General features: G+C 41.0%; 1 protein-coding gene across 1 annotated transcript in view; it reads left to right on the top strand.

Annotated features, from left to right (window-relative positions):
- Positions 1–27,647, top strand: part of PAN3 (poly(A) specific ribonuclease subunit PAN3) — a 41,294-nt gene that overhangs the window by 11,933 nt on the left and 1,714 nt on the right. Inside the window, exons 3-16 of the mRNA XM_063429533.1 lie at positions 4,270–4,336; positions 13,821–13,891; positions 14,817–14,967; positions 17,540–17,787; positions 17,947–18,051; positions 18,660–18,717; positions 19,868–20,029; positions 20,958–21,074; positions 22,008–22,109; positions 22,685–22,850; positions 24,695–24,779; positions 24,969–25,108; positions 25,721–25,850; positions 27,117–27,181. Of these exons, the coding sequence (XP_063285603.1) occupies positions 4,270–4,336; positions 13,821–13,891; positions 14,817–14,967; positions 17,540–17,787; positions 17,947–18,051; positions 18,660–18,717; positions 19,868–20,029; positions 20,958–21,074; positions 22,008–22,109; positions 22,685–22,850; positions 24,695–24,779; positions 24,969–25,108; positions 25,721–25,850; positions 27,117–27,181 (1,667 nt within the window). The remainder of the gene's footprint in view (positions 1–4,269; positions 4,337–13,820; positions 13,892–14,816; positions 14,968–17,539; positions 17,788–17,946; positions 18,052–18,659; positions 18,718–19,867; positions 20,030–20,957; positions 21,075–22,007; positions 22,110–22,684; positions 22,851–24,694; positions 24,780–24,968; positions 25,109–25,720; positions 25,851–27,116; positions 27,182–27,647) is intronic.

Here is a 27,647-nt window from a genome sequence, read left to right as displayed (position 1 = left end):
TGGGAAACATCTGATACTAGTTCGGGAACTAGTGGTTCTGAGTATGAAGATAATTCAGGCAGTGATTCCTCAGATGAGGAATTTGCTTTCCCAGATGAAGCCATTGGGAAATTGATTAAAGAAGTGCAGTGCATCTTTGATTTTGGGGTAACGGGGAAAAAGTCCAAAGTGTTTCCTTTTCACCCACAGACTAAGGAATTGATTTTGAAAGAATGGAAGTTCCCTAGTCACAAGCCGTTTATGTCTAAGCATTTTAAAACTCTTTTTTCCATAGAATCAGAGCAAGACTGCAAGCTGGATACGGTCCCTGTAGTTGACGTCCCTATTGCTCAAATAGGTAAAAAGACTACTTTACCAATTGGAGATTCAAGCGGGCTCAAGGATGTCATGGATAAACGCATGGACTCCTCTTTAAAGAAGTTGTTCATCTCTTCTGCAGCCCAAGCTAAAGCCTTGATTACGGGGTCATCCGTTGCCAAGGCCCAAAAACTTTGGTTGGAAGAACTAGAAAAGGTATATACGGGAGAAGCTAAGGAAGATCCGTTAAAGCTATTAAAAAATATCAAGATGGCGTCTGATTTTTTTAGTGGATGCTTCTACAGAAAGCCTGAAATTGTCGGCCAAGAATATTGGTATCTCAACAGTCGCCAGGAGAGCGCTTTGGCTTAGAAATTGGTCTGCAGATGCGGCATCTAAAAATTCTGTGTGAACTACCTTTTGAACCAGGAAGACTTTTCGGTTCTAAGCTGGATGAGCTGTTGAAACAGATGAAGGAAGGAAGGAAAGCTTTACCAGTATCATTTAGGAAGCAGTCTAGAAGCCGTCACGCAGAGACACGTCCTTCATTCAGAAGTTCCTTTCGTAGAAACTATTTCAGGGGTCAACAGCAAAGAGCCTTTGATTATAGGAAGAAGGAAAGGTTTACTGCCAAGAGAAATAAAAAATTATGACGCCAGGCCGGTGGGTGGAAGGTTGAGTCACTTCCTAGAACACTGGAAAGAGACAACATCAGATCGCTGGGTCCTTACAGTGATAGAGCACGGATACGCTCTAGAATTATCACAAGCCCCTATAAACATGTTTCTATGTTCCAGGGTTCAGTCTCTAGATATGGAACTCTCGCTGATGCGAGAAGTGTCAACTCTGTTACTAAAAAGAGTGGTGGAAGAAGTTCCTATGAAGGAAAGACATCAAGGCACCTATTCAAGACTTTTCTTGGTGCCAAAACCAGATGGTTCGTTCAGACCTATTCTAGATCTAAAAGCCGTAAACAAGCGGATTATCAAAAAGAAATTCCTCATGGAATCAGTAAAATCAGCGGCTCTGCTTATTCACCCAAAGAGTTGGTTTGCGTCCCTGGATTTGAAAGATGCCTATCTTCATGTACCCATAGCGGAATCCAGCAAAAGTTTTCTACGGTTTGCGGTGTGCTGCCAATCGGTAACCAAACATTACCAATTCAGAGCACTGCCTTTCGGCCTATCATCAGCGCCCAGAGATTTCACAAAGCTTCTAGTAGTCGTTTCAGCCTTTTTAAGAGGTTTGGGCATCGCTGTCATTCCATATTTGGACGACTGGCTGTTGATTGCAGAGTCCCAGGTTCAACTACAGTTAGATCTGGGGACAGCCATCAAATCGCTGGAAAAGCATGGCTGGCTAATAAATTTCATCAAATCGGAACTAGTGCCAGTTCAAAGGATCCAGTTCTTGGGTCTAATTTTGGATTCTATCGCAATGAAGTTATTTCTGCCAGAAGAAAAGAAATTAAAGATCAAGCGGTTAATCCGGAATCTCAGAGTAAAAAGAGTGTTTTCAATCAGAGAAGCCATGTGCTTGCTGGGTCTGTTTACAGCCTCAATTCCGGCCGTCGGTTGGGCAAAAGCCAGAATGAGACCTCTACAAAGAAACATTCTGCTAGTCTGGAATCGACAGGAACTCGGCCTAGATGGGCTGATGAGGTTCAACAATCTAACTTTAAAAAGTCTGCAGTGGTGGACATCTTCTCGTTTCCTCCACGAGGGTCTGTCATTCCGGATGAAGTCCTTCACTATCATAACAACAGACGCCTCTGCGCTGGGCTGGGGGGCCCATCTGGGAGACATAAAGAAGCAGGGGTCCTGGCAAGTGAAGGATATGAGAAGTTCCTCGAACTTCAGGGAATTAAAGGCCGTATGGATGGCACTCTTGGCGTTTCAGTTTCTCATCAAAAAGCGACATATTCAAATTCGTTCAGACAATCGTACGACAGTGGCATATTTGAACAAACAGGGAGGTACGAGATCAACAAGATTAGAAAGCCTGTGTTCAATGATCATGCTGTGGGCCGAAGTGCACCTTATGTCCATCTCTGCAGTTCACATTTTAGGAAAATTCAATGTGGTGGCGGATGCCCTGAGCAGGCATCATTTGAAACAAGCAGATTGGTCCCTGTCATGCAGAACGTTCAATTTCATCACAGACCGCTTCGGTGTTCCAGAGATAGACCTGATGGCATCCAGAATGAACAGGAAGACAAGACGGTTTGCGTCCCTAAATCCAGCGGACAGGCCGGATTTCATAGATGCCCTGTCAGTTCCATGGAAGTTCAAACCTGGCTTATATCTTTCCGCCAGTAGTGCTTATTCCCAGAATACTTCAAAAAGTAAGGCTGGAAAATGTAAGAATTATCCTAATCCTTCCATGGTGGCCGAGGAGAAGTTGGTTCTCGGTTCTCCTGAACTTTCCGGGGGCCACCTTTTGGAAGTTGCCGCTTTCAGGAGAAATTCTAGAGGACGCCATGGTGCCTCTTCCGACCCTTCGGAAATTCCAGTTGACGGCTTGGTTTCTGAATTCCAGATTTTAGAGAGCAAAGGTCTGGATCCTGAAGTGATTAAGATCCTGTTGGCAACTAACAAGGAATCGACGTCTAAGATCTACACTAGAATTTGGAAGATATTTTGTCAGTGGTGTTGTAGGTTTAAAGTCAACCCGGTTTCCGCGTCCATTCAGAAGATCCTAAGCTTCCTTCAGATGGGATTTGCAAAAGGCCTTAAACCTGCATCGTTGAAATTACAAGTTTCTGCTATCAGTTTCTTCTCCCTCAGATGCCTGGCCTCAAATGTTCTGATTTCTAGGTTCTTCAGAGCTCTGACTCGTTTGGTGCCCTATGTTAGGGAAACCTGTCCTCCCTGGGATCTAAACTTAGTCCTTTCCGCGCTTTGTGAGCCGCCCTTTGAACCATTGGAGGAAGCTTCCCTAAAGCTCATTTCATTGAAAACTGTTTTTTTGGTGGCTATTACATCTGCTAAAAGAGTATGTGAGATCCAAGCTCTTCGGGCAAATTTTCCTTTTTTAGTTTTTCATCAGGACAAGGTGGTTCTAAAGCTCGATCCTTCGTTCAGCCCGAAAGTTTTTTCTGTTTCAAATGTTAACCAGGAAGTGGTCTTACCAACTTTTTGTCAGAATCCATCTAATGCCTTGGAAAGCAAATTTCACTGCCTAGATGTAAAGAGATGTCTTTTGCAATATCTAAAAGCAACAGAATCCTTCAGGAAGGATGACAGTCTTTTTGTATTATTCAAGGGCCCTAGAAAAGGCATGAAGGTTTCGAAAAGTTCTCTGGCTAGATGGCTGAAGGATTGTATTCAGTTGGCGTATTCCAAGAATGGCATGGATCATGCAGGCCCGTTAAAGGCCCATTCTACTAGATCTGTTTCGACGTCCTGGGCTCTGCGAGCAGCTGCTTCTCCTTCTCAGATTTGTTCAGCGGCTACGTGGTCCTCGCTCCATACTTTCTCAAAACACTACAAGTTGGACATACTGGCCTCGGAGGATGCAGCTTTTGGGCGCAAGGTGCTTCAAGCAGTAGTGAAATGAACCCGCCCTCTGGATCTGCTTTATTATATCCCTGTGGTATAAGCACTGCCTCTAATCTGAAAGGAAAAACATAAATTTTACTTACCGAAAATTTCTTTTTCCTGAAGATTAGAGGCAGTGCTACAATTCCCGCCCCTTTTTTCTAATAAACTAAGTAATTTTGCAGCTATTTGGCTTATGTATTGTCTGGGGATGATCAGGAGGAGCTGCTACTTATGGGAAAGGAGGTAATTAGGGGAGGGATTAAAATGTTTGGAGATTTGCCTGCCTGTTTTTTCCCTCCAGATTGGATATCCCTGTGGTATAAGCACTGCCTCTAATCTTCAGGAAAAAGAAATTTTCGGTAAGTAAAATTTATGTTTTTTGTGTAGATTAGGATATGTTCAATACAAATTAGTTTGTTCTTTACTCTAGCGAATGACAAACAGCAGCAGTTCGCCAAGCCTTCTGAATGACAGTGCCAAGGCCTATGCAGCACATGGTATGTATAATGCTCTCAGTAAAGTAACTTTTCACTCACACGTTCCTGAAATCACTTGGGCTGTGTAATTTTTGCAATTGGATTGTATATCTTTACGTTATCCACAGGGACGGTGCAAGGATTTCTGCCGCCCTAGGAAACTATCCATTTTGCCGCCCCCTCATGAATGCAACTGCATTATCTCAGAGGTTTATTCACTAAACTCTGAACTGCAGTGAGTTGAAAACCAAATTGCAAAGTTTAAGCAAAAACAACTGAGCTGTGACTGTAGCCGAGTTGGAGAATTCTTCTAGATCAGCTATTTTGGCCTAAATTTTGCAATTTGGTTTCCAGTTGGGTCTGATCACAGTGCTCATTTCTCTCTTAACAATCTGTGTATTCTCTCTCATCAGCTTTTATCCCCATCTTTCTCCTGTTTCCCAAAGCCCCATCTGGGCAGTCTGTGCTCATGATTTCTCTTACTCTCTGCCACTGATTCTCACCAGCCTGTTTCTCTTTATTCTTATAGGGTTATTCACTACAGTGAGAACTTTACATGTGAAATTAATTTTGAATCCAACAATTCTCACTTTAGTGAATAATCCGGTCATTGACTTTTGTCCTTTTCTTTTCCCTGTCTATTCATCAAACTGTAAGCTGAAATATATAACTTGCAACATATAGGCTGAAACAGAAGAGTTCTATAAAGTCATTATCTCGACTCCTTTTCAAAACGTTTTCAAATCACTGTTTAGTGAATAGACTCCTAAGTGTCTAGTTGCCTCTTTAAGAGAGACAGGTCAAGACATTTTGGGAAAAAATACAGACCGAAGAGATGTTGAGGGACCAGAGATACCGGTGAGAAAGATAGGGAAAGGGAACAGACCAGGAAGGCAATTGGGGAAAAGATAAAGAGATTGAGTAATTTAGGAAACAGACGGACTGGTAGACATTTTAGGAGAGACAAGACGATGAGCAGACATTTAGGGAAAGAAAGATTGTCCAATACACACACACACAGCCGATCCATCCATCCATCCATCCACACACACAGCCGATACATCCATCCATCCATCCATTCATCCATCCACACATTGCCGATACATTCATCCATCCACACATTGCCGATACATTCATCCATCCACACATTGCCGATACATTCATCCATCCACACATTGCCGATACATTCATCCATCCACACATTGCCGATACATTCATCCATCCACACATTGCCGATACATTCATCCATCCACACATTGCCGATACATCCATCCATCCATCCATCCACACATTGCCGATACATCCATCCATCCATCCACCCACACATTGCCGATACATCCATCCATCCACCCACACATTGCCGATACATCCATCCATCCACCCACACATTGCCGATACATCCATCCATCCACCCACACATTGCCGATACATCCATCCATCCACCCACACATTGCCGATACATCCATCCATCCACCCACACATTGCCGATACATCCATCCATCCACCCACACATTGCCGATACATCCATCCATCCACCCACACATTGCCGATACATCCATCCATCCACCCACACATTGCCGATACATCCATCCATCCACCCACACATTGCCGATACATCCATCCATCCACCCACACATTGCCGATACATCCATCCATCCACCCACACATTGCCGATACATCCATCCATCCACCCACACATTGCCGATACATCCATCCATCCACCCACACATTGCCGATACATCCATCCATCCATCCACCCACACATTGCCGATACATCCATCCATCTATCCACCCACACATTGCCGATACATCCATCCACCCACACATTGCCGATACATCCATCCACCCACACATTGCCGATACATCCATCCACCCACACATTGCCGATACATCCATCCATCCATCCACACACACATTGCCGATACATCCATCCATCCATCCATCCACATACACACATTGCCGATACATCCATCCATCCATCCATCCATCCATCCACATACACACATTGCCGATACATCCATCCATCCACATACACACATTGCCGATACATCCATCCATCCATCCATCCACATACACACATTGCCGATACATCCATCCATCCATCCATCCACATACACACATTGCCGATACATCCATCCATCCATCCATCCATCCACATACACACATTGCCGATACATCCATCCATCCATCCATCCACATACACACATTGCCGATACATCCATCCATCCATCCATCCATCCATCCATCCACATACACACATTGCCGATACATCCATCCATCCATCCACATACACACATTGCCGATACATCCATCCATCCATCCATCCATCCATCCACATACACACATTGCCGATACATCCATCCATCCATCCATCCACATACACACATTGCCGATACATCCATCCATCCATCCATCCACATACACACATTGCCGATACATCCATCCATCCATCCATCCACATACACACATTGCCGATACATCCATCCATCCATCCATCCACATACACACATTGCCGATACATCCATCCATCCATCCATCCATCCACATACACACATTGCCGATACATCCATCCATCCATCCATCCATCCACATACACACATTGCCGATACATCCATCCATCCATCCATCCATCCATCCACATACACACATTGCCGATACATCCATCCATCCACATACACACATTGCCGATACATCCATCCATCCATCCATCCACATACACACATTGCCGATACATCCATCCATCCATCCATCCACATACACACATTGCCGATACATCCATCCATCCATCCACATACACACATTGCCGATACATCCATCCATCCATCCATCCACATACACACATTGCCGATACATCCATCCATCCATCCATCCATCCATCCATCCACATACACACATTGCCGATACATCCATCCATCCATCCATCCATCCACATACACATACACACATTGCCGATACATCCATCCATCCATCCATCCACATACACACATTGCCGATACATCCATCCATCCATCCACATACACACATTGCCGATACATCCATCCATCCATCCATCCACATACACACATTGCCGATACATCCATCCATCCATCCATCCATCCACATACACACATTGCCGATACATCCATCCATCCACATACACACATTGCCGATACATCCATCCATCCATCCATCCACATACACACATTGCCGATACATCCATCCATCCATCCATCCATCCATCCACATACACACATTGCCGATACATCCATCCATCCATCCATCCACATACACACATTGCCGATACATCCATCCATCCATCCACATACACACATTGCCGATACATCCATCCATCCATCCACATACACACATTGCCGATACATCCATCCATCCATTCATCCACATACACACATTGCCGATACATCCATCCATCCATCCATCCATCCACATACACACATTGCCGATACATCCATCCATCCACATACACACATTGCCGATACATCCATCCATCCACATACACACATTGCCGATACATCCATCCATCCATCCATCCATCCACATACACACATTGCCGATACATCCATCCATCCATCCATCCACATACACACATTGCCGATACATCCATCCATCCATCCATCCACATACACACATTGCCGATACATCCATCCATCCATCCATCCACATACACACATTGCCGATACATCCATCCATCCATCCATCCATCCACATACACACATTGCCGATACATCCATCCATCCATCCATCCATCCACATACACACATTGCCGATACATCCATCCATCCATCCATCCATCCACATACACACATTGCCGATACATCCATCCATCCATCCATCCACATACACACATTGCCGATACATCCATCCATCCATCCATCCATCCACATACACACATTGCCGATACATCCATCCATCCATCCACATACACACATTGCCGATACATCCATCCATCCATCCATCCACATACACACATTGCCGATACATCCATCCATCCATCCATCCACATACACACATTGCCGATACATCCATCCATCCATCCATCCACATACACACATTGCCGCATACACACATTGCCGATACATCCATCCATCCATCCATCCACATACACACATTGCCGATACATCCATCCATCCATCCACATACACACATTGCCGATACATCCATCCATCCATCCACATACACACATTGCCGATACATCCATCCATCCATCCATCCATCCACATACACACATTGCCGATACATCCATCCATCCATCCATCCATCCACATACACACATTGCCGATACATCCATCCATCCATCCATCCATCCATCCACATACACACATTGCCGATACATCCATCCATCCATCCATCCATCCATCCACATACACACATTGCCGATACATCCATCCATCCATCCATCCATCCACATACACACATTGCCGATACATCCATCCATCCATCCATCCATCCACATACACACATTGCCGATACATCCATCCATCCATCCATCCACATACACACATTGCCGATACATCCATCCATCCATCCATCCATCCACATACACACATTGCCGATACATCCATCCATCCATCCATCCATCCACATACACACATTGCCGATACATCCATCCATCCACATACACACATTGCCGATACATCCATCCATCCATCCATCCACATACACACATTGCCGATACATCCATCCATCCATCCATCCATCCACACACTGCCGATACATCCATCCATCCATCCATCCATCCATCCACATACACACATTGCCGATACATCCATCCATCCATCCATCCATCCACATACACACATTGCCGATACATCCATCCATCCATCCATCCATCCACATACACACATTGCCGATACATCCATCCATCCATCCATCCATCCACATACACACATTGCCGATACATCCATCCATCCATCCATCCATCCACATACACACATTGCCGATACATCCATCCATCCATCCATCCATCCACATACACACATTGCCGATACATCCATCCATCCATCCATCCATCCACATACACACATTGCCGATACATCCATCCATCCATCCATCCATCCACATACACACATTGCCGATACATCCATCCATCCATCCATCCATCCACATACACACATTGCCGATACATCCATCCATCCATCCATCCATCCACATACACACATTGCCGATACATCCATCCATCCATCCATCCATCCACATACACACATTGCCGATACATCCATCCATCCATCCATCCATCCACATACACACATTGCCGATACATCCATCCATCCATCCATCCACATACACACATTGCCGATACATCCATCCATCCATCCATCCATCCACATACACACATTGCCGATACATCCATCCATCCATCCATCCATCCACATACACACATTGCCGATACATCCATCCATCCATCCATCCATCCACATACACACATTGCCGATACATCCATCCATCCATCCATCCATCCACATACACACATTGCCGATACATCCATCCATCCATCCATCCATCCACATACACACATTGCCGATACATCCATCCATCCATCCATCCATCCACATACACACATTGCCGATACATCCATCCATCCATCCATCCATCCATCCACATACACACATTGCCGATACATCCATCCATCCATCCATCCATCCACATACACACATTGCCGATACATCCATCCATCCACATACACACATTGCCGATACATCCATCCATCCATCCATCCACATACACACATTGCCGATACATCCATCCATCCATCCATCCACATACACACATTGCCGATACATCCATCCATCCATCCATCCACATACACACATTGCCGATACATCCATCCATCCATCCATCCACATACACACATTGCCGATACATCCATCCATCCATCCATCCACATACACACATTGCCGATACATCCATCCATCCATCCATCCACATACACACATTGCCGATACATCCATCCATCCATCCATCCATCCACATACACACATTGCCGATACATCCATCCATCCATCCATCCACATACACACATTGCCGATACATCCATCCATCCATCCATCCACATACACACATTGCCGATACATCCATCCATCCATCCATCCACATACACACATTGCCGATACATCCATCCATCCATCCATCCACATACACACATTGCCGATACATCCATCCATCCATCCATCCACATACACACATTGCCGATACATCCATCCATCCATCCATCCACATACACACATTGCCGATACATCCATCCATCCATCCATCCACATACACACATTGCCGATACATCCATCCATCCATCCATCCACATACACACATTGCCGATACATCCATCCATCCATCCATCCACATACACACATTGCCGATACATCCATCCATCCATCCATCCACATACACACATTGCCGATACATCCATCCATCCATCCATCCACATACACACATTGCCGATACATCCATCCATCCATCCATCCACATACACACATTGCCGATACATCCATCCATCCATCCATCCACATACACACATTGCCGATACATCCATCCATCCATCCATCCATCCACATACACACATTGCCGATACATCCATCCATCCATCCATCCACATACACACATTGCCGATACATCCATCCATCCATCCATCCACATACACACATTGCCGATACATCCATCCATCCATCCATCCACATACACACATTGCCGATACATCCATCCATCCATCCATCCACATACACACATTGCCGATACATCCATCCATCCATCCACATACACACATTGCCGATACATCCATCCATCCATCCATCCACATACACACATTGCCGATACATCCATCCATCCATCCATCCACATACACACATTGCCGATACATCCATCCATCCATCCATCCACATACACACATTGCCGATACATCCATCCATCCATCCATCCACATACACACATTGCCGATACATCCATCCATCCATCCATCCACATACACACATTGCCGATACATCCATCCATCCATCCATCCACATACACACATTGCCGATACATCCATCCATCCATCCATCCACATACACACATTGCCGATACATCCACCCATCCACACACTGCCGATCCATCCATCCACACACACAGCAGATACATACGTTTTACATTGTTCTTATTTAGCGCCAGCTTATTCCGCAGCGCTTTACAATAAGAGGGGAATTTACCAATTGAGACAATAACAAAATGTAACAGGAACAATAGGTAGTTGAGGACCCTGCTGAAACGAGTTTACAATCTAGAGGAGGTGGGGGTATAAAAACACAATAGGAAGGGTATTGAGGGAGCCCGCAAATAGACATGGGGGGAAGTAGCAGAACTGGAGGTGAGATTGGAGTTTGGCCCTTCTAGGAGACAGCAAGAGGAAGATTTGAGAGATGGAAGTTACTCTTGGAGGCCATAACCAATCCTGAAAAGATGGGTTTTGAGGTACTTTTTAAAGGATTGAAGACTAGGGGAGAGTCTGACAGGGGTAGGCAGGCTGTCCCAAAGGAATGGAGCAGCCCGTGAGAAGTCTTGCAGGTGTAAGCTTGCGAGCAGCAGACAGGAGAAGGTCACCAGTAGAGTGAAGAGAACGAGAGGGGGCATACCTATGAATCAGTGAAGAAATGTAAGAGGGGCTATAGTTGGCTAGGGCTTTATAAGTATGGGTTAGTATTTTAAATTGACACCTGTAGGGTACTGGAAGCCGGTGTGGGAGGAGAGAAAGATGCCTGGCAGCAGCATTCATCACAGATTGTAAGGGGGCAGTATGGCTTCTGCGGAGACCAATTAGGAGGGAATTACAGTAATCCATGCGAGAGATTACTAGAGCATGAACAAGCTCCTTGGCAGCATCTTGCATAAGAAAGGGGCATATGCAGGCAATGTTTTTAAGCTGGAATCGACAGGTTTTAGCAACAGACTGGACGTGAGGCCAGGGTCAAAAATGACACCAAGACAGCGAGCTTGAAAGGATGGGGTGAGGCAAGTACCGTCAACTTGCAGGGAGAGTGAAGGAGGAGGATCAGTGTTCTGATGAGGAAAAATAAGAAACTTCGTTTTAGAGAGATTGAGTTTCAGAAAGTGGGAGGACATCTAATTAGAAGCAATTGGTGACACGCTGTAGGACAGCAGGGGAAAGGTCGGGGGAGATGTAGTATATCTGGGTGTCGTCGGCGTACAGGCGGTAGTGGAATCCATATGAATTAATGAGTTTGCCAAGAGAGGCGATATAGAGGGAGAACAAAAGGGGACCAAGAACTGAACCTTGAGGGACGACGAGGAGAGGAGGTGTAGTTGGAAAAAGACACGGAATACATAATTTATCGATGTATTAAATTCATTTGGTGGGATTTAATTCATAATGATGGGGTTTAATTTGTTACAGTGAACTTGTCTTACACGTTCACTGTAAGTAAAACGTTTTCATTATAATATATAATTATATTAATATGTATTATAAATATAATTGGCCACATACTCACTAGCACATGCACACTATCACTGACATACACAAATTTCTCGCACTCACTGACACCTACAGTGTCACTTACAAACTCTCACTGACACATGTACACACGTCACCTACGCTCTCACTAGTGCCACGTACACACGTACACATGTCACTTGCACACTCACTGACAGACACACTCATATTAGTTTTACATAGTTATAGCTTTTGTTTTTTAAACCCACAAATAACACACAAACACATACCAATGTACAAACGTATATTAAATAACTAGTCCCCCTTAGCCTTCATATGGCCCTAATGGAGTGCTGTTACAGGAGAAGAGGACCAGCATTGTTTGTGCTGGGCGAAGCAGGAGAGCCGTGCATTGTGTTTCCGGTCTTCACAGGCAAGGGGGCAGCCGGGATACCAGGTCATATCCCGGCTTCCCCTGCCTGCAGGAAGCATTCTGCTCGTTGGCGCCATTGATGCAGATGAAGCAGCTGCCCTGGGGGGTGGTTAAAGAGCCTCTCACCCAGAGTTTCAGCCCCAGACACTAGCAAACCACCAGGAAACTTCCCAGTGGGTGACCCAGGCAAATGCCTTATTCTCCTAATGGTAGCGCCTGCCCTGGTTATCCACCTTCTCTATAATCATGATGCTTTTAGACTTGGGGCCAGAAAAAGTAACTTGACTTTAAATTATAGTCTTAACATGATTTTCCACTGTATTACAGAATTATAAAAATGATTTTATTATGTGCATTTTATTTGGAAACTGCTGGAATCTTTCTGTAGTTTGGACAAAATGGTCTGCTTGTATGCCCATTCTATTCATTTTAGTTTTTTTGTGCTTGCAAATATGTTGGGTTTGACTCTTTTTACTATGCAATGGTGCTATAGAAGTCTTAGCACCAGAATCACTACAGTTGATGCATGGAGTGCCAATATTTTTTTTTTTTTTATATTCCACTGTATAGTGAATGGATTCCTTAATTAATGGTTTACTCATACATGGAAACTAGTTAATATGGCAGATGCAAACGCAGACTTTGTTTATATTTTACAGATCCTTTAGGTTCTCCAGCTTCTACACTTTTTAATGACTTTTCCGGGCTCACCATATCTCAAAGACGTAAGGTATGTATACTATAGGCCTTCAAATGTAGTGAAGAGGTTGTGAATTTTTTTATGTCTGTTTTCAAAATCCTATGTGATGGCCACTTTGGACACTTGTGAGTTAGCTGAGTGACAGGAGGTGCTTAGGCTAGCAAAGGTGTCAATAAGCCAACATGGGTAGTACAATTTGGCATAGATATCTGCTTGGTATTGTCTCGTATTCCTGGGGAATCAGCTGAATAATTGGGAGCCCTCTCAACATGCGTCTGTTCAGTTTGCAGATCAAGCTGCGCCCCTTGAACAGTATTGTCTATTTTTCACGTTTCAAGTATTTAGCTCATGACTTCCACCTGATTTAATGTTGGTTGGTCTGGATATTGATAGAGGGCAGATAGTATATAGATAATTTATATCCTATTTGTGGTGTACTTTTATAAGGGTTTAAAAACCATTGAAAAATGAAGTCCTAGCAAAAGTTAGTCATATGTATAAAATGCAACACATACAAAAGTTTTGATATTGAGTAATACAGAACATGAAAGTCAGTATGCAAGCAATGAACAATAATTTCATTGTCCGTTTATATTTGTCAACAATGTATTTTTCATCTATGATACTTGGTTTCCCAAAAGTATTAGTTTTTCATTGTGCTATTTGATTTCTTTGATTGTTCTGTATATTTTCAGGACTATACTGGCACTTCTAATATATATAAGTTGTCCTATACTTTGTTTCCATAGTAAGTCTAATTTGTGTGGGTTTTTTTTTTCCCTCCCCATGTTCTATATTTGAGCCCTACCATTCAGATTGTCATCTTACCCCTTAAGGTGGTGGGGTTTTTTTGGGGGGGGGTGGAGGGTTTCGTTTTTTTTTGTTTTTTTTTTAATAAATATATCCTTGTTAAGTCTTTAGAGAATTTACGAACTTTATTTTTTTCTATTTTTAGGCTCCTAACCCTACTGCCAGTGAGTTTATTCCAAAAGGAGGATCAACTTCACGGTTGAGTAATATGTCTCAATCCAGCATGTCTGCCTTCTCTCAAGCTTTGTTCTCCCACCCGTCTCTGGGAGGTCCTGCTGCAGCTGGTCTTGCACCAGGTAACCTTTATGTCTTGGTATAACCTGGGTTGGTCATATTTGTCAATTATTGTCCACTCTAAGGACTTCTGTCCATTAGATGCGAACTGGTCTAAGCTGCCTAGTTCTAATATCCTGCTTAATGATTCAGGTTAGTTTAAAATCCTCTAGTAGGCTGGCTGTAGTGTAATTATTATTAGTATAATACTAATACTCTTTACAATATTATGAGATGGGGGATTTAACTATAAATAGGACAATTACAATAAAACTTACAGGAATGATCGGTTGAAGAGGACCCTGCTCAAACGAGCTTACAGTCTATAGGGTGTGGGGTATAAAACACATTAGGAAAGGAAATAGCGATCAAAAAGGGTGGGAGTGAAGCAGAGCTGGAGGAAAGAGTAAAGTGCCGCCCTTTAGGATAGAGCAAGAGACATGTATGTAAGGTAGTGATTAGTCTGGGAGGCCATAAGCTTTCCTAAAGAGAGATGGGTTTTAATTGAAAAGTTCCCAAGTGTCCTTGCTTGGCAGAGTACCATCTGGGAAAAAGTTATGAAAAATGTTTTTTTTTTCCGTAGGGGCTATTATTTATATATATATATATATATATATATATATATATATATATATATATATATATATATATATATATATATATATATATATATATATTTTTTATTCTACTGATGGGATACAATAGTTATTCATGGCTACAGCATTCAGACAATCTATTACACAGGAAATTAATATGTAATTTTCACTAGTGCTCCACCTAGTGCTTTTGCAGGTGCATTAAAGGTTTATTTTGCTCTGTGAGCAGGTGATAGTTTGCATGACTCTTTTCTTCAAATTCTGTAGCAAATAAACTACTTCTATTAAAACAAAAACATAAAAAAACTTTGTCACTTCAATTGTAAACTGCTGGTCTGCAATGTGTTTTTGTACATGGGCTCAAAAGCTAGGGACATACTTGTTTTATTCTCACTTTGTGTGTTTATATGAATCTCCTATGGTAAAAACGTCAAGCTGGATAGACCAACTAATGAAATCTTGAAGCTCTGTAAGAAATGTAAAGTTAGTTTCCCAAACGTAAACTATGGTCTGTGCGCACTTGTTGTGAAATATGCATTTATAAGGTAGCAGACTGCCTGAGCTTGGACATGAATGTAAATGTCTTTATCCATTGTTTTTGTGAAACCATGCAAAACTTGAGTGTAATGTGCTTATTAATGATCTAGAAGATGTAGGTACATAAGTAATTAACGCACTATATAAAATAAGAGACTGAAGAACAGATTGAATTGGCAATGACATCTTGTATTCTCAAATAAAGGTCTTCCTATGGTCTCCTTACAATTCTGCCTCTCCTTCTTTGAAATTACAACCTTGAACCTGAAACAAACCCTGCAATTACTTGAAAATGTAAAGTTTGGGTGTAAAGAGCAATTTGTGTGCAAATACAGAGCACACAACAACTGAACTATTTTGGTTTCCATAGTGGTTTCACCACTTCTACAAAATAAATCTTGCTCCAAGGTTGTATTTTGTACTTGGAATAGTTCAGTACAATCACTTGCATTTATGTAAAATTATGTACAATATTCATAGTAGTACTTTCAATTCTCTAAATAACTTTCTTCACTTCAGAACATCTTGTTTTTGTTATGTATGTTGGTACATCACTTCTCCTTTTCTGTATTTACCTTGACACTTGTAAAATGATGACAATTTAAGAAGTGAAAGTTTGTTTTTTTTCAAAATGGACACCTTGATTTTTTTGATGCACAGATAAGTTAATGTGCAAGCCGTTGGATTATATAGCTAATGCATTAGAAGCAGAATCAGTGAATGACCATAAATATGCTTTCCTTTAAAACTCAAAGTGGTCTGGCTGCAGTGACCCAGTAAAACATTGCAGTTTTTGAAAAACCATACATTGTAGGGTTAAAGCCACCTGTGGTGGCTGTCTTCCTGACTGCCACTAGATGCACTGACAGATCAGAAACTTGAATGCACATGTGGTGCACTCTATCGCACGCAATGGGGAGACTTCTATAGAACTAGGGACAGGGGCCCTACAGTTTATATTCCCAACAATATAGTGTTCCTTTAAATTTTACTGTAGATGCACATTATTGGTTCTGCAGACTTTTATTTATTTATTTTTTCTCCGGAAGACACGCCCACTAGCTGTATCTTATTCTGGTGAAAGGGGGTATTTTTTTATTTTTTTTAATATTTTTTTTCATAAATCACTGTTGGAAAGTCGTATACAGTCGGTTTATCCCCTAATAGCAATTCTGTTTATCACTTGGAGTGTGTCCATCAAAGAATTGGAGTCAGGGGAGTCTTAGAACTAGAATTACTACAGGGTCTCTGTAGTTTATAGCAGTTAGTGACCCTTTTTATGACACATAGGTAACTAGAGAAGATCTCCCAACAAACTTTCATTGCCAGCGTTATTTAATTTCAGATGCACAACTTTTTTTTTTTTTAACGCGTATTGGTTTTGGTGCTGCTGTTGCCTATTTTTGGCCTAACTTTTATACCTGCAGATAGAACTACTTTTTATATTTTGTTTTTATTTTAGGGATGTCCCTATCAGCTGGGTCTTCTCCACTTCATTCCCCCAAAATTACACCCCACACATCACCTGCTCCACGACGGCGGAGCCATACACCAAACCCAGCAACCTATATGGTGCCTACTAGTGCCTCAACACCAGTCACAAATTCTGTTTCCCAGCCCCCATCTGCAGGACAGGTCATACAGAAGGAGACAGTCGGAGGGACAACTTATTTCTATACAGACACCACTCCAGCACCTTTATCAGGAATGGTATGTTCAGTCAGTGCTCTTAAACATTTGGTGCTACCTGACCTGTTTATAAATTTGATTGTTTAAAACTGAAAATGCATGTTACTTTAAATCACATCTATGCTTAAAGATTTATTATAAAACAAAATTGTGAATGGTTATATTTTTATTTTCACAAAGGTTTTTCCAAACTATCATGTTTATCCTCAAACTGCTCCTCACGTTGCTTACATGCAGCCAAAAGCAAATGCACCTTCCTTCTTTATGGCCGATGAGCTTAGACAGGTATGTACATAATTGTCAGCCTTTTATTTTCTTAATATATAGTGCTCACTACCCTCTTTTAAACTTACACCACTGTGTAATTAAGCAGTTTTAGTTTTTTCCTTCCACTTCCATAGTGTGGTTAGTGTTTGTTTTTTTTTTTTTTTTTTTAAGCATTGGAGTTTTATTTTACTATTTGCTGCTGACATCAAGACTTTACGTTAATTAAACATATGGATAAGTTACCTTCCATAAGATGGTTCTGAAACTTCAGGTTTTTTTTTTTTGTTTTGTTTTTTCTGAAAATGAACATATGTCTGATCAAATTGAACATGTAGCAGAAGGCTTATGACTGCATGTGTATAATGTGTAAATATTAGTTTAAATTCATGTCAGAATCTGTTAAGCCAAATAATCCATTGTTTGGCTGCCTGATTCACATAATGTGGCTTGGTGGTTTTTTTTGGTCTGGAAAAATTATGTACACCAGCTAAGATTTTTTTTTTTTTTTTGTCTTTACTAAACCTAAAACAATTTGTGAAGAGTACTTTATTACTAACTTAGATCTGAAACTTGTTTTCACTAGATTAACATAAATTCTTCCAACTCTCATTATTTTATTTACATAGGAGTTAATAAATCGTCATTTATTAACAATGGCTCAGATGGAGCAAGCTGAAATGCCAGGTGAGTTTTTAATAAATTTCACATGCGTTCAGACACTGATCTCTTCTGCAAAATGCATTGTTAAAAAATGTTGTGCTAGTCTACCCTATAAGGCAAAACGCTAGTTTTATTAATGTATTCAGAGAATTTATGAACGTTGATAATCTTGTGAAAGCGCCTTTATACAACATTCTCATGTTATGTTGCATAGTTAGTGATTTCCTCTTGGGAAACTGCTGATCTTTCAGCAATCATGGCCTTCCATTATCTTTTTGAGGATACTGTTAATTTTTCTTTATTCCAATCAACTGAACCACCTGAGCAGGTCTGATCAGTTTTCTGTGAAAGTGTACAGATGCCTTATGTGGCAAGAAAAATGCAAGAGGGGCAGGTATAAAATCAAAGATGCTGCATATTTTGCACATTGGTTTATGAAGTGTCTCCTTCTCATTGGGCATCTTCCATAATAGTCCATGAGTACATATGCTTTCAGGCATCTAATATATGGTGCATTCACACCCCTATGCCCGCAAGCAAAACTTAATGTGAACTTGAAGGGACACTAAAGGCATCAAAACAACTTTTGTTAATTAAGCAGTTTGGTTGTATGTGTTATGCCCCTTCAGTGTCATTGCTGAATTGTTTTTCCATTTAGTTAAATCACTATTTCGGTTTATGCAGCTCTAGGTACCCCTTCCCCTGGCTGTGACTAACAATGCCTGCATGACAAATTGTTTCGTTATCCATCAGATGTTAACTTTCTTTAAAAGTTTTTATCTTCTGCTCTGTAAATTGAACTCCTACAGGGTGTAGAAAGCTATTAAAAGAGCAGGAGAATATTTTCCAAATTAAACAATGTGCAATAATAAAGGTGTAAACATTTGACTCTTTCTAAAGGAAGTATTTGGGAAAGTGTGTAAGTCACGTGTGCTTAGGGCTGCATAAGTGTTAACTTTTAAATGAGAGAATTGGGCAGTGAGACTGCAGGGACTTGATCTATATACCAAAATCACTCAACTAAGCTAAAGTTGTTTAAGTGCCTATTGTGTCCCTTTAAATGAAAACCTGTATAAAGAGATAAAAATAACAAGTTCAACATTTTCTTTTCCCTCCCTTTTCTATTTTCCCTCCAACCTGCCAATGTCTCTGGTATCGACTTGACATTGTACAGGAGTACCTCCAGAAGTTGACAGTTACCACAGCCTCTTTCCTCTTGAACCACTGCCACCTCCAAATCGGATACACAAGTCTAGCAACTTTGGATTCACTACATCATGCTACAAAGCTGTAAATAGCAAAGATGATCTCACATACTGTCTGCGAAGGGTACATGGTTAGTATAAACTGCTCAATGCTGAGAAACACAACTAAATGGATTCATTTAGGGGTTTGCTCGATAGGTGACCTGCCTTGCACTGGCATTCAAGAGTAAATATTTTCCAGTTGCACCCAGTGAAATGCTGCTTTTTAAAATAAAGGGCAATTTTTAAAACCAATTCTAAATACAGTGTAATCTAAGATGCATGGCTTTTATTAAATCTACAAAAAAAAATTTTGTATTGTATCTTGGCTATCTTTTGTATTGATATTATTTATTTTTATTTTATTATAATTGTATTCTAAAAACCCTTGTGGCTGTAGCACCAATGGGCTTCTGATTTATGAGCTTCTGGCTGCAAAGAGTGGACCCCAGGGAAAGTCAAACTGCTTTAAAATGGAAAGTGATTACTTGGAGGGTGCCAGGGTACTAAGCAATGCTGTAGTGTTCATGGTGCTTAGGATGCTCCTTTAAAAGGACACTATTGCCCAAACCAATAAAAAATCTGTAGATATATCCAAACAAACGTATTGTTTTATTGGGGGCTATATCTAAAAAAATTAAAATAAATAAGCCTGTAAAAGTTGCATATCTCTTGGCAGTCCAGTCAGACTTCCCAATGCAGTTCATTAAGAAGTCTTTGCAAGGCAGGTTCTTTGGGCGGTTAGCGAAGTATTGAGTTTGACTCCATTGATCTACACTTCCAGGAAGTAACTTGACTGTCTGACAGCCAGGGGAATGTAACAAGGTTAATTTATAAATGTGCTAATTATTGTAATCTGCACTTTTTGTAAAACTAATAAAGGACACTCTTACCACACAAACCACTTAAGCCATTTATCTCTACATCTTACACCTGCTTTAGTGGATTATTCAGATTTCACTTATGACCATAGGTTGTGTTTTTTTTTTTTTTTCATTCACTTTTAATCTTGCATTTCAGGCTTTCGTCTTGTGAACACAAAGTGTATGTCTTTAGTTGACACATGGAAGAAAGTTCAGCATTCAAACATTGTATCATTGCGAGAAGTGTTTACAACCAAAGCGTTTGGAGAACATTGTAAGTTAACAGATCTGCAGTACATAGTGTGTTATAGCACTGTTAAATCCTAGTAAAATAACTAAATCATTACATGAATTTGTTTAGTCTGTAATGTGAAAGTTACTCTATAATTATAGAAAATGATAACCTACCAATTTATGGAGATAAAAGCAGGACAGAAGAGAACAGTAATAGGACATGCCAGGGACCAAACTTTGTCTGTAGCAACACCCAAAAGTAATGGTTTTACTGAGAGGGCATAGGTAGCCCACATGAATTCAGTCTGTAGTAAAAGCAAGCTTCATTATTTGTGCCAGTACATGATGATGATTGTGCTATCAGGCAAAATGTATGGCAAAGGTAAATAATGGAATCTGCATTATATTCAGCAATGTACCATTTAGACTGTACTAGATTTTGAATGCTGTTAGATACCCCTCCCCTTCATACTAGGTTGTCATGTAAATCCTGCGATTAGTTTAAAGCAGGCATATGTACTGTCTAACAAAACGTGTTGATTTAAAGAGGTAGTTGAATTACCTTAAGTACAACTTGTTGTGGTTGTTGAGCAGAGTATAGGCATGAACAAATGTTCTATAGTTATCAGACGACTTGACGAAGAGCCTAAAGCTCTGCTAAATCTGTACTGTTGTTGCAGCTTGGCTAATGAAGACATTTACTCTTACATTAGCCCCTTCAACTTTAAGAGTTGATAGCCTCGGAGCACTGGGCTAATCTGCTGTTGGTGCTCGTAACCAATCTTTTCCTGTGCTCACAATTGGAAGGCTAATGCAGTCTGGGAAATATGGAAATTAACTTCAGTATTGCAGTGAGCAGTCATTAGGTGCCACAACTAAAGTCATGTAGTTCAATCATTCAACTAATCACCTCTGTTTGTTACAAAGTTTAGAAAGTTTTCAAAGCTTAATATTACTTTCCTCTGTTTCAAAGCACTTGTGTTTGCCTATGACTTTCATGCTGCAAGTGAAACATTGATGAGCAGACATTATAATGACCCAAGTGCTGATGGCTATTTTACAAAGCGTAAGTGGGGTAAGTGTTAACTCTTTTTGGTTTGTTTTTTTTTGTGAACTTGCAGTGTATCTGCTCTTTATAGTCTATTTTAAATCTTCTGTCAATTAAAATAGGCAAATGCAATCAGATTTCTAAAATGTGAAATTTATGTGCTACAAGTAAATTTATAATTTAGTTCATATTGAATCAATGGCTTTGGTTTTAAATGTATAAATGCACTAAACCTTTATTTTGCTTACTGTACTTGCTGCAATTACTGTAAACTTTTTAAAAATCTTTTACTATCCAAGAAGTCCTATATTTGATATGTTAAATACTCGAAAATAAGTTTTGTGGTACAGTGCCAGTAGCTCTACCTAGTATTAAAGCGGTTATTTTTTTTTGGTACAAATGATATATTAACACTTTATTCTGAATTGTGTTCCATCTGTACATTGTGCTGGCAAGTATATAGATTACATTTAACAAAATATGCATGCTTTGGAAAACTGAATTTTATGTGCAACGAATTGTATTTTTTATTTTTTTTTTAAATATATATTTCCCAGTCTACAAAAAGTTCTGTAATTTATAATACAATGTATTTTCTCCAGGCCAGCATGATGGTCCAGTGCCTCGTCAACATGCTGGGCTGCTTCCCGAATCTCTCATTTGGGCTTATATTGTCCAGTTGAGTTCTGCTTTACGAAGCATTCACACAGCTGGGTTAGCATGCCGTGTGATGGATCCCTCGAAGATTCTTATTACTGGAAAATCAAGGTAAGGCGAAGTGAAACTTGTATATTCTATAAAACAGATATCGGCTAGTTAAAGTATTGTAAGCAATGTTAACTGGCTATGTTACACGAATGGGTGTTGAAACCATCTCCCTTCTAACAGTGCAGAAGTTTAAATACAACTGACTAATTTGAGAAGGTGCTTTAATGGGCAGGAGTGCCATCAGATATTTTGGGGCCCTTTACACCGCTCAAGGCCTGGGCGCCTGAGTGTATAGTGTGTGTATTTCCTTGCATAGCAGATTGTAAATTGAAGAGGGGGCCCAAGTGTCTCAATCTTCAACCTAAAGCAGTCGGGCAGCAGATCGTCTCCTATTCTCTGCATTGCCATGGCAACCTGCCGGAATTCTCATGATAGGATGCTGATGCCCAGTGGGCCGCCATGGGCCGAGGCCGGCAGGGGCCTGCCAGTCTATTCTGGGCCTGTGCCATCAGAGCGCCGGCCATGCTGCATTCCATGATGGGCAGGTGGGGGAGATCAAAGATCTCCCTCACCGGCTTACTTGCGCAGACATGAGGCTGGGGAGGGAGAGGAGGACCCGGCGGAACTGCAAGATTGAGCTCTCCCTCCCCAGCCCCATGGTAACGCTCCCGATCCCATGAGTGAACTCGAGCCCCACAGGGCAACTCTCCACTAGCACCACCAGGGATGGCAGCAGCACGGTCCCCCCAGCCTAAAGGTGCCACAATACAATGCCACACACACAGAACCTCCAAGACGCAGCATCCCACACAGAACCCCCAACACTTCCAAACGTGTGTGTGTGATATATATATTTATATTTAGACTGTACTAGATATTCACATACATACACACCCCCCTCACATGCATTACATTACACGACTAAAACCGACCTTATTACACAATACCACACCACAATTGGCTCACTATTACATAGTTACATAGCTGAAAAGAGACTTGCGTCCATCAAGTTCAGCCTTCCTCACTATACACACAAGCAATACCACAAGCCGGCTCCAAACACATGCACAATACTCTTTCCCTGCCCTTTTGTTTCCTGTTATCCCATTTATAGACACACCAGAGACCAGTTGCAAAAAACACATCGCAAGCATGTTATTAAACTTGCTTGCACTGTGAAGAACAAATACAGGGCCCTTTTCTCATGCTAGAGCTCTTCAGCAGAACTCGGCACATGGTCTGCCCTGGAAGAGCATTGAACAAACATGCTCACTTTGAAAGGGAGCATGCTTGTCATTGATGACAAAACTCTATCTGATCCCGTCCCTTCTCAGTGGGCCCCCCCCCAGTCCAGCCCTGCCGATGGATATGGAACTTGGACTCTACTGGACATCTTCATTATAGAAGCAAGCAGGGCCTGCGTGTGTCTGTGTCCTTTTGCAACATATATCTATTGGTACTCTATGCATGCATATGTGTCTTTGTCGCTGTAGATCTCTACTTGCTGCATATGTGTGATATTCAGGCCCCATAAAGCTGTACCCCTGATGGCTGTCCTGAGTAGATTAAAAGATCAGAGTCTGTCTCCTCTAATAGTCCAGGCCTGTGACAACAATCACAGTTGTCACACTGATGGCAGATTTGTTAATGGGGGGTTGCATCTAGAGTTCTACCAAATAAAAAGATTTCCTAAAGTGAAACTGGCTCTACTGAAATACACTGAATATTTCTGCTGCTTTCTCAGCATGTAGTATTTTATTATTTCCACATATAAATGCAGGATACGGTCTGTATTTAAAACTGTTCATAAAAACAACATTGAGACTCTGAACATTAAAGTCTTATAAAATAAAAGAATGGAAAGTTTTAACTGGATTTTTTTTTTTTCTCTCTCCATATTTAAGGCTTCGTATAAACTGTGTTGGGATCTGTGATGTTTTAACATATGATGGCAGTCAGAATCCAGTAGCTCTTATGCCTCAGTACCAGGTAAGACATTAATGTAAAAACAATGCTTGTTCTCAGTGTATTTAATGGGTGTGCTAGAACCTCCACTTCACTGGTTTCCTGCTTGAGCGTATCCAGTAAGATTTTTTTTTTTTTTTCTTCTAGCATTCTTAAAACAGATTTACCGAGTTCTTAATTTGTTCTAGAACCAAAATTTTATTTTTCTTCCAGCAAGCAGATATGATCTCCTTGGGAAAGGTTGTCTTGGCATTGGCTTGCAATTCTCTGGCAGGCATTCAACGGGAAAACCTGCAGAAAGCAATGGAGCTTGTGACCATAAACTACTCTTCTGATTTGAAGAACCTAATTTTGTAAGGGCACACTAAATTCTGGAAATGTTGGCAAATATAAATTGAAATAGAGGTATAAGAAAATCTCTGCTTAAATAGGTCAATGAAAATTAGGCTTTTTGTCAAAGAACATGAATTGTACAAAATGAAAAGACAGATTGTTCTTTCTATCACATGTCTGCTATAGTGTGCTGCAGTGGTTATGGTGCTTAAACGGTCTACGTTGACCACCCTCAACATCTCCGTTAAATTGCTTTTGGAGTCCCATATTTGTAGTCTTGGATAAGCTAGATTTGTGAGGCAGTGTGCATGTAAACCGTATTAAATGTATAGGAATTTTCATGAATCAATACTTTGTGGCAGATTAATAGTTACTAATAATAGTACTGGAAGATCTTCAATTTACCATTTTCATTGTCTATTTTTGCCTAAATATAACTGTTGGCTCACCTTAACTAACCAGTGAAAAAACGTGCAGCTGGTAAGCGTCAAATACATAATAGAACCTTTTTAATTGCATGTGTTTTGCTTGTGGCTTTAAACTTTGCACTGGCATACTGTGTACTTCTACATTATTTTATATTGGGGTGTTTGTATTCTTAGACTAACTTGAAATTTTTTATTACTCTGCAGATATTTGCTGACTGACCAAAACAGGCTACGCAGTGTAAATGACATTATGCCAATGATTGGTGCTAGGTTTTATACTCAATTGGACTCTGCTCAAATGCGTAATGATGTCATAGAGGAGGACCTTGCAAAGGTAACACTGTATCAGAACATCTGACATCTATAAATCAAAGTTTTTGGCTTACACAGTACTTGACATACCCTGACTCGAAATCACTACCTTTAAAAAATAAAAAAAATAAAAATGGGGGTGGGGGAGGGGGCTGACTACTTTGCACCAAAGGTACACTCAAAGCAATCCTTTTGATTAAGAAAACCTGCACATTTACATTTAAGTTCAAAGCTTTAATGTGCTCTTTTAGAATTCATCTTAAGCTGGAGTTTTTAAGTAACCAGGAATCCAGTGCATTCAAAACATGCAACCAATAAGCTCACTTTGGCTAGCTTTTGCCAAACCAGAAGATCTGCAATCCCAGCCCTATTAAGAGTGAGCTGAACATATGGAATTTGAAATCGTTTCAGGAACTTTCTGTATATCTAGAGATGAACAGCCTGTCATTCTGTTATAAAATTCTTTCGTGTTCAAAAATAGTGCCAAAAAGTGGGTAAATACAAACCGAGCAAAGCTCATTTCATGCATAATCATAAACCGTAAGTGTCCATATTAATGAAATGCATTAGGAGCTGTGTTCAGTCTGTATTTGTACTCCTGTTTTGGCAACCCTTTTGAACACAAGATTTTGTATCAAAAAAGTTTATTTCTACATATACAGAAGGGGAGTTCTTGAACCTAGCTTTCATGCTTGCTATTCTGTTGACCTCTGTGGCCATGTTTCGAAGACTATTAAATGTTAAGAGTGGTCACAGCGGTTTTCAGAGTAACATCAGTTTGCTGAAATTAGGTGGGTAGTGCACTATTTAGTACTTTTGATAGATCTCCTTTAGAGCTCAGCATATTTCATAAACTCCCAACCAAAAGATATTTGAAATGTGTAGTTCATCTTTCGCATTCTATGCCCCTCTTATGTGTGCATTTCCATTCAGTTTAGTAAATATCCCTCTGGATGCCTTAATTGTGTCTGCCTCCTTTTTGTTTTCGTTTGTGCTTGATGCATGCCTCTTGTCGAACTTTCCATGTATTTTTATGCATATTTGTGCGCCCACGTCTTGTAGTGTGCTCATGCTGCATGCTTGCCAACACTTTCTGCTCTTTCATTGACAGCCTTCATCTGTTCCAGTGTGTAACATTTGTGGTTGGGGTTACTGCGTGTGATAAGTGCAGGAAAATGGCCATATGCGGTTTTCTCATTCTTCAGGGAGGAAGGTGTATTGACCACACTGTCACACCAATGCATTAATGTCTGTATTGTAAATCCAGGCCTGCTTTGTTTCCCCACAGGAAGTGCAGAATGGAAGGTTGTTCAGACTGTTGGCAAAGCTGGGAACAATTAATGAACGACCAGAGTAAGATACCACGTTTTAACAAAGACCTTATTAAAAAAACACTTATAGGTTATAAACCACTTATTTGCTTATCCTCATATGTTTGCAGTTGTGTTTTTATTTTCATAAGTTTAAAAAAAAAAAAGCTTATAACCCCCCCCCCCCCTTAAAATATTTAACAGCCACTATAGCCACAGTATACTTCATATCAATGCAATGGTCCATTTAGTCCTGCAATGTACAGGCCATTTTGTGCATACGGCAAGGTTTTTATTTGCATGGTTAACTCTCCTCGTGTTGTATCTTCTGACAGCCACTAGAGGCCTTTCGGCTGAATAAGTCACTGTTATTTAATTAAATGCTGCTCACAGGACATTTGATTGGAGAGCAGTGTTTTGCCACCCTCGTGTCCTAGTCTCCAATGGGTGGTGGGGGGTGGGAGAGGACACACTAGATTTGCTGAAATAAAGATGTCAAGAGCAGCATG

The sequence above is a fragment of the Pelobates fuscus genome, chromosome 1, assembly GCF_036172605.1.
Source record: "Pelobates fuscus isolate aPelFus1 chromosome 1, aPelFus1.pri, whole genome shotgun sequence".
Classification (NCBI taxonomy): domain Eukaryota; kingdom Metazoa; phylum Chordata; class Amphibia; order Anura; family Pelobatidae; genus Pelobates; species Pelobates fuscus.
The sequence above is the reverse complement of the archived record's forward strand: the minus strand, read 5'-3'. Positions and strand labels throughout refer to the sequence as shown.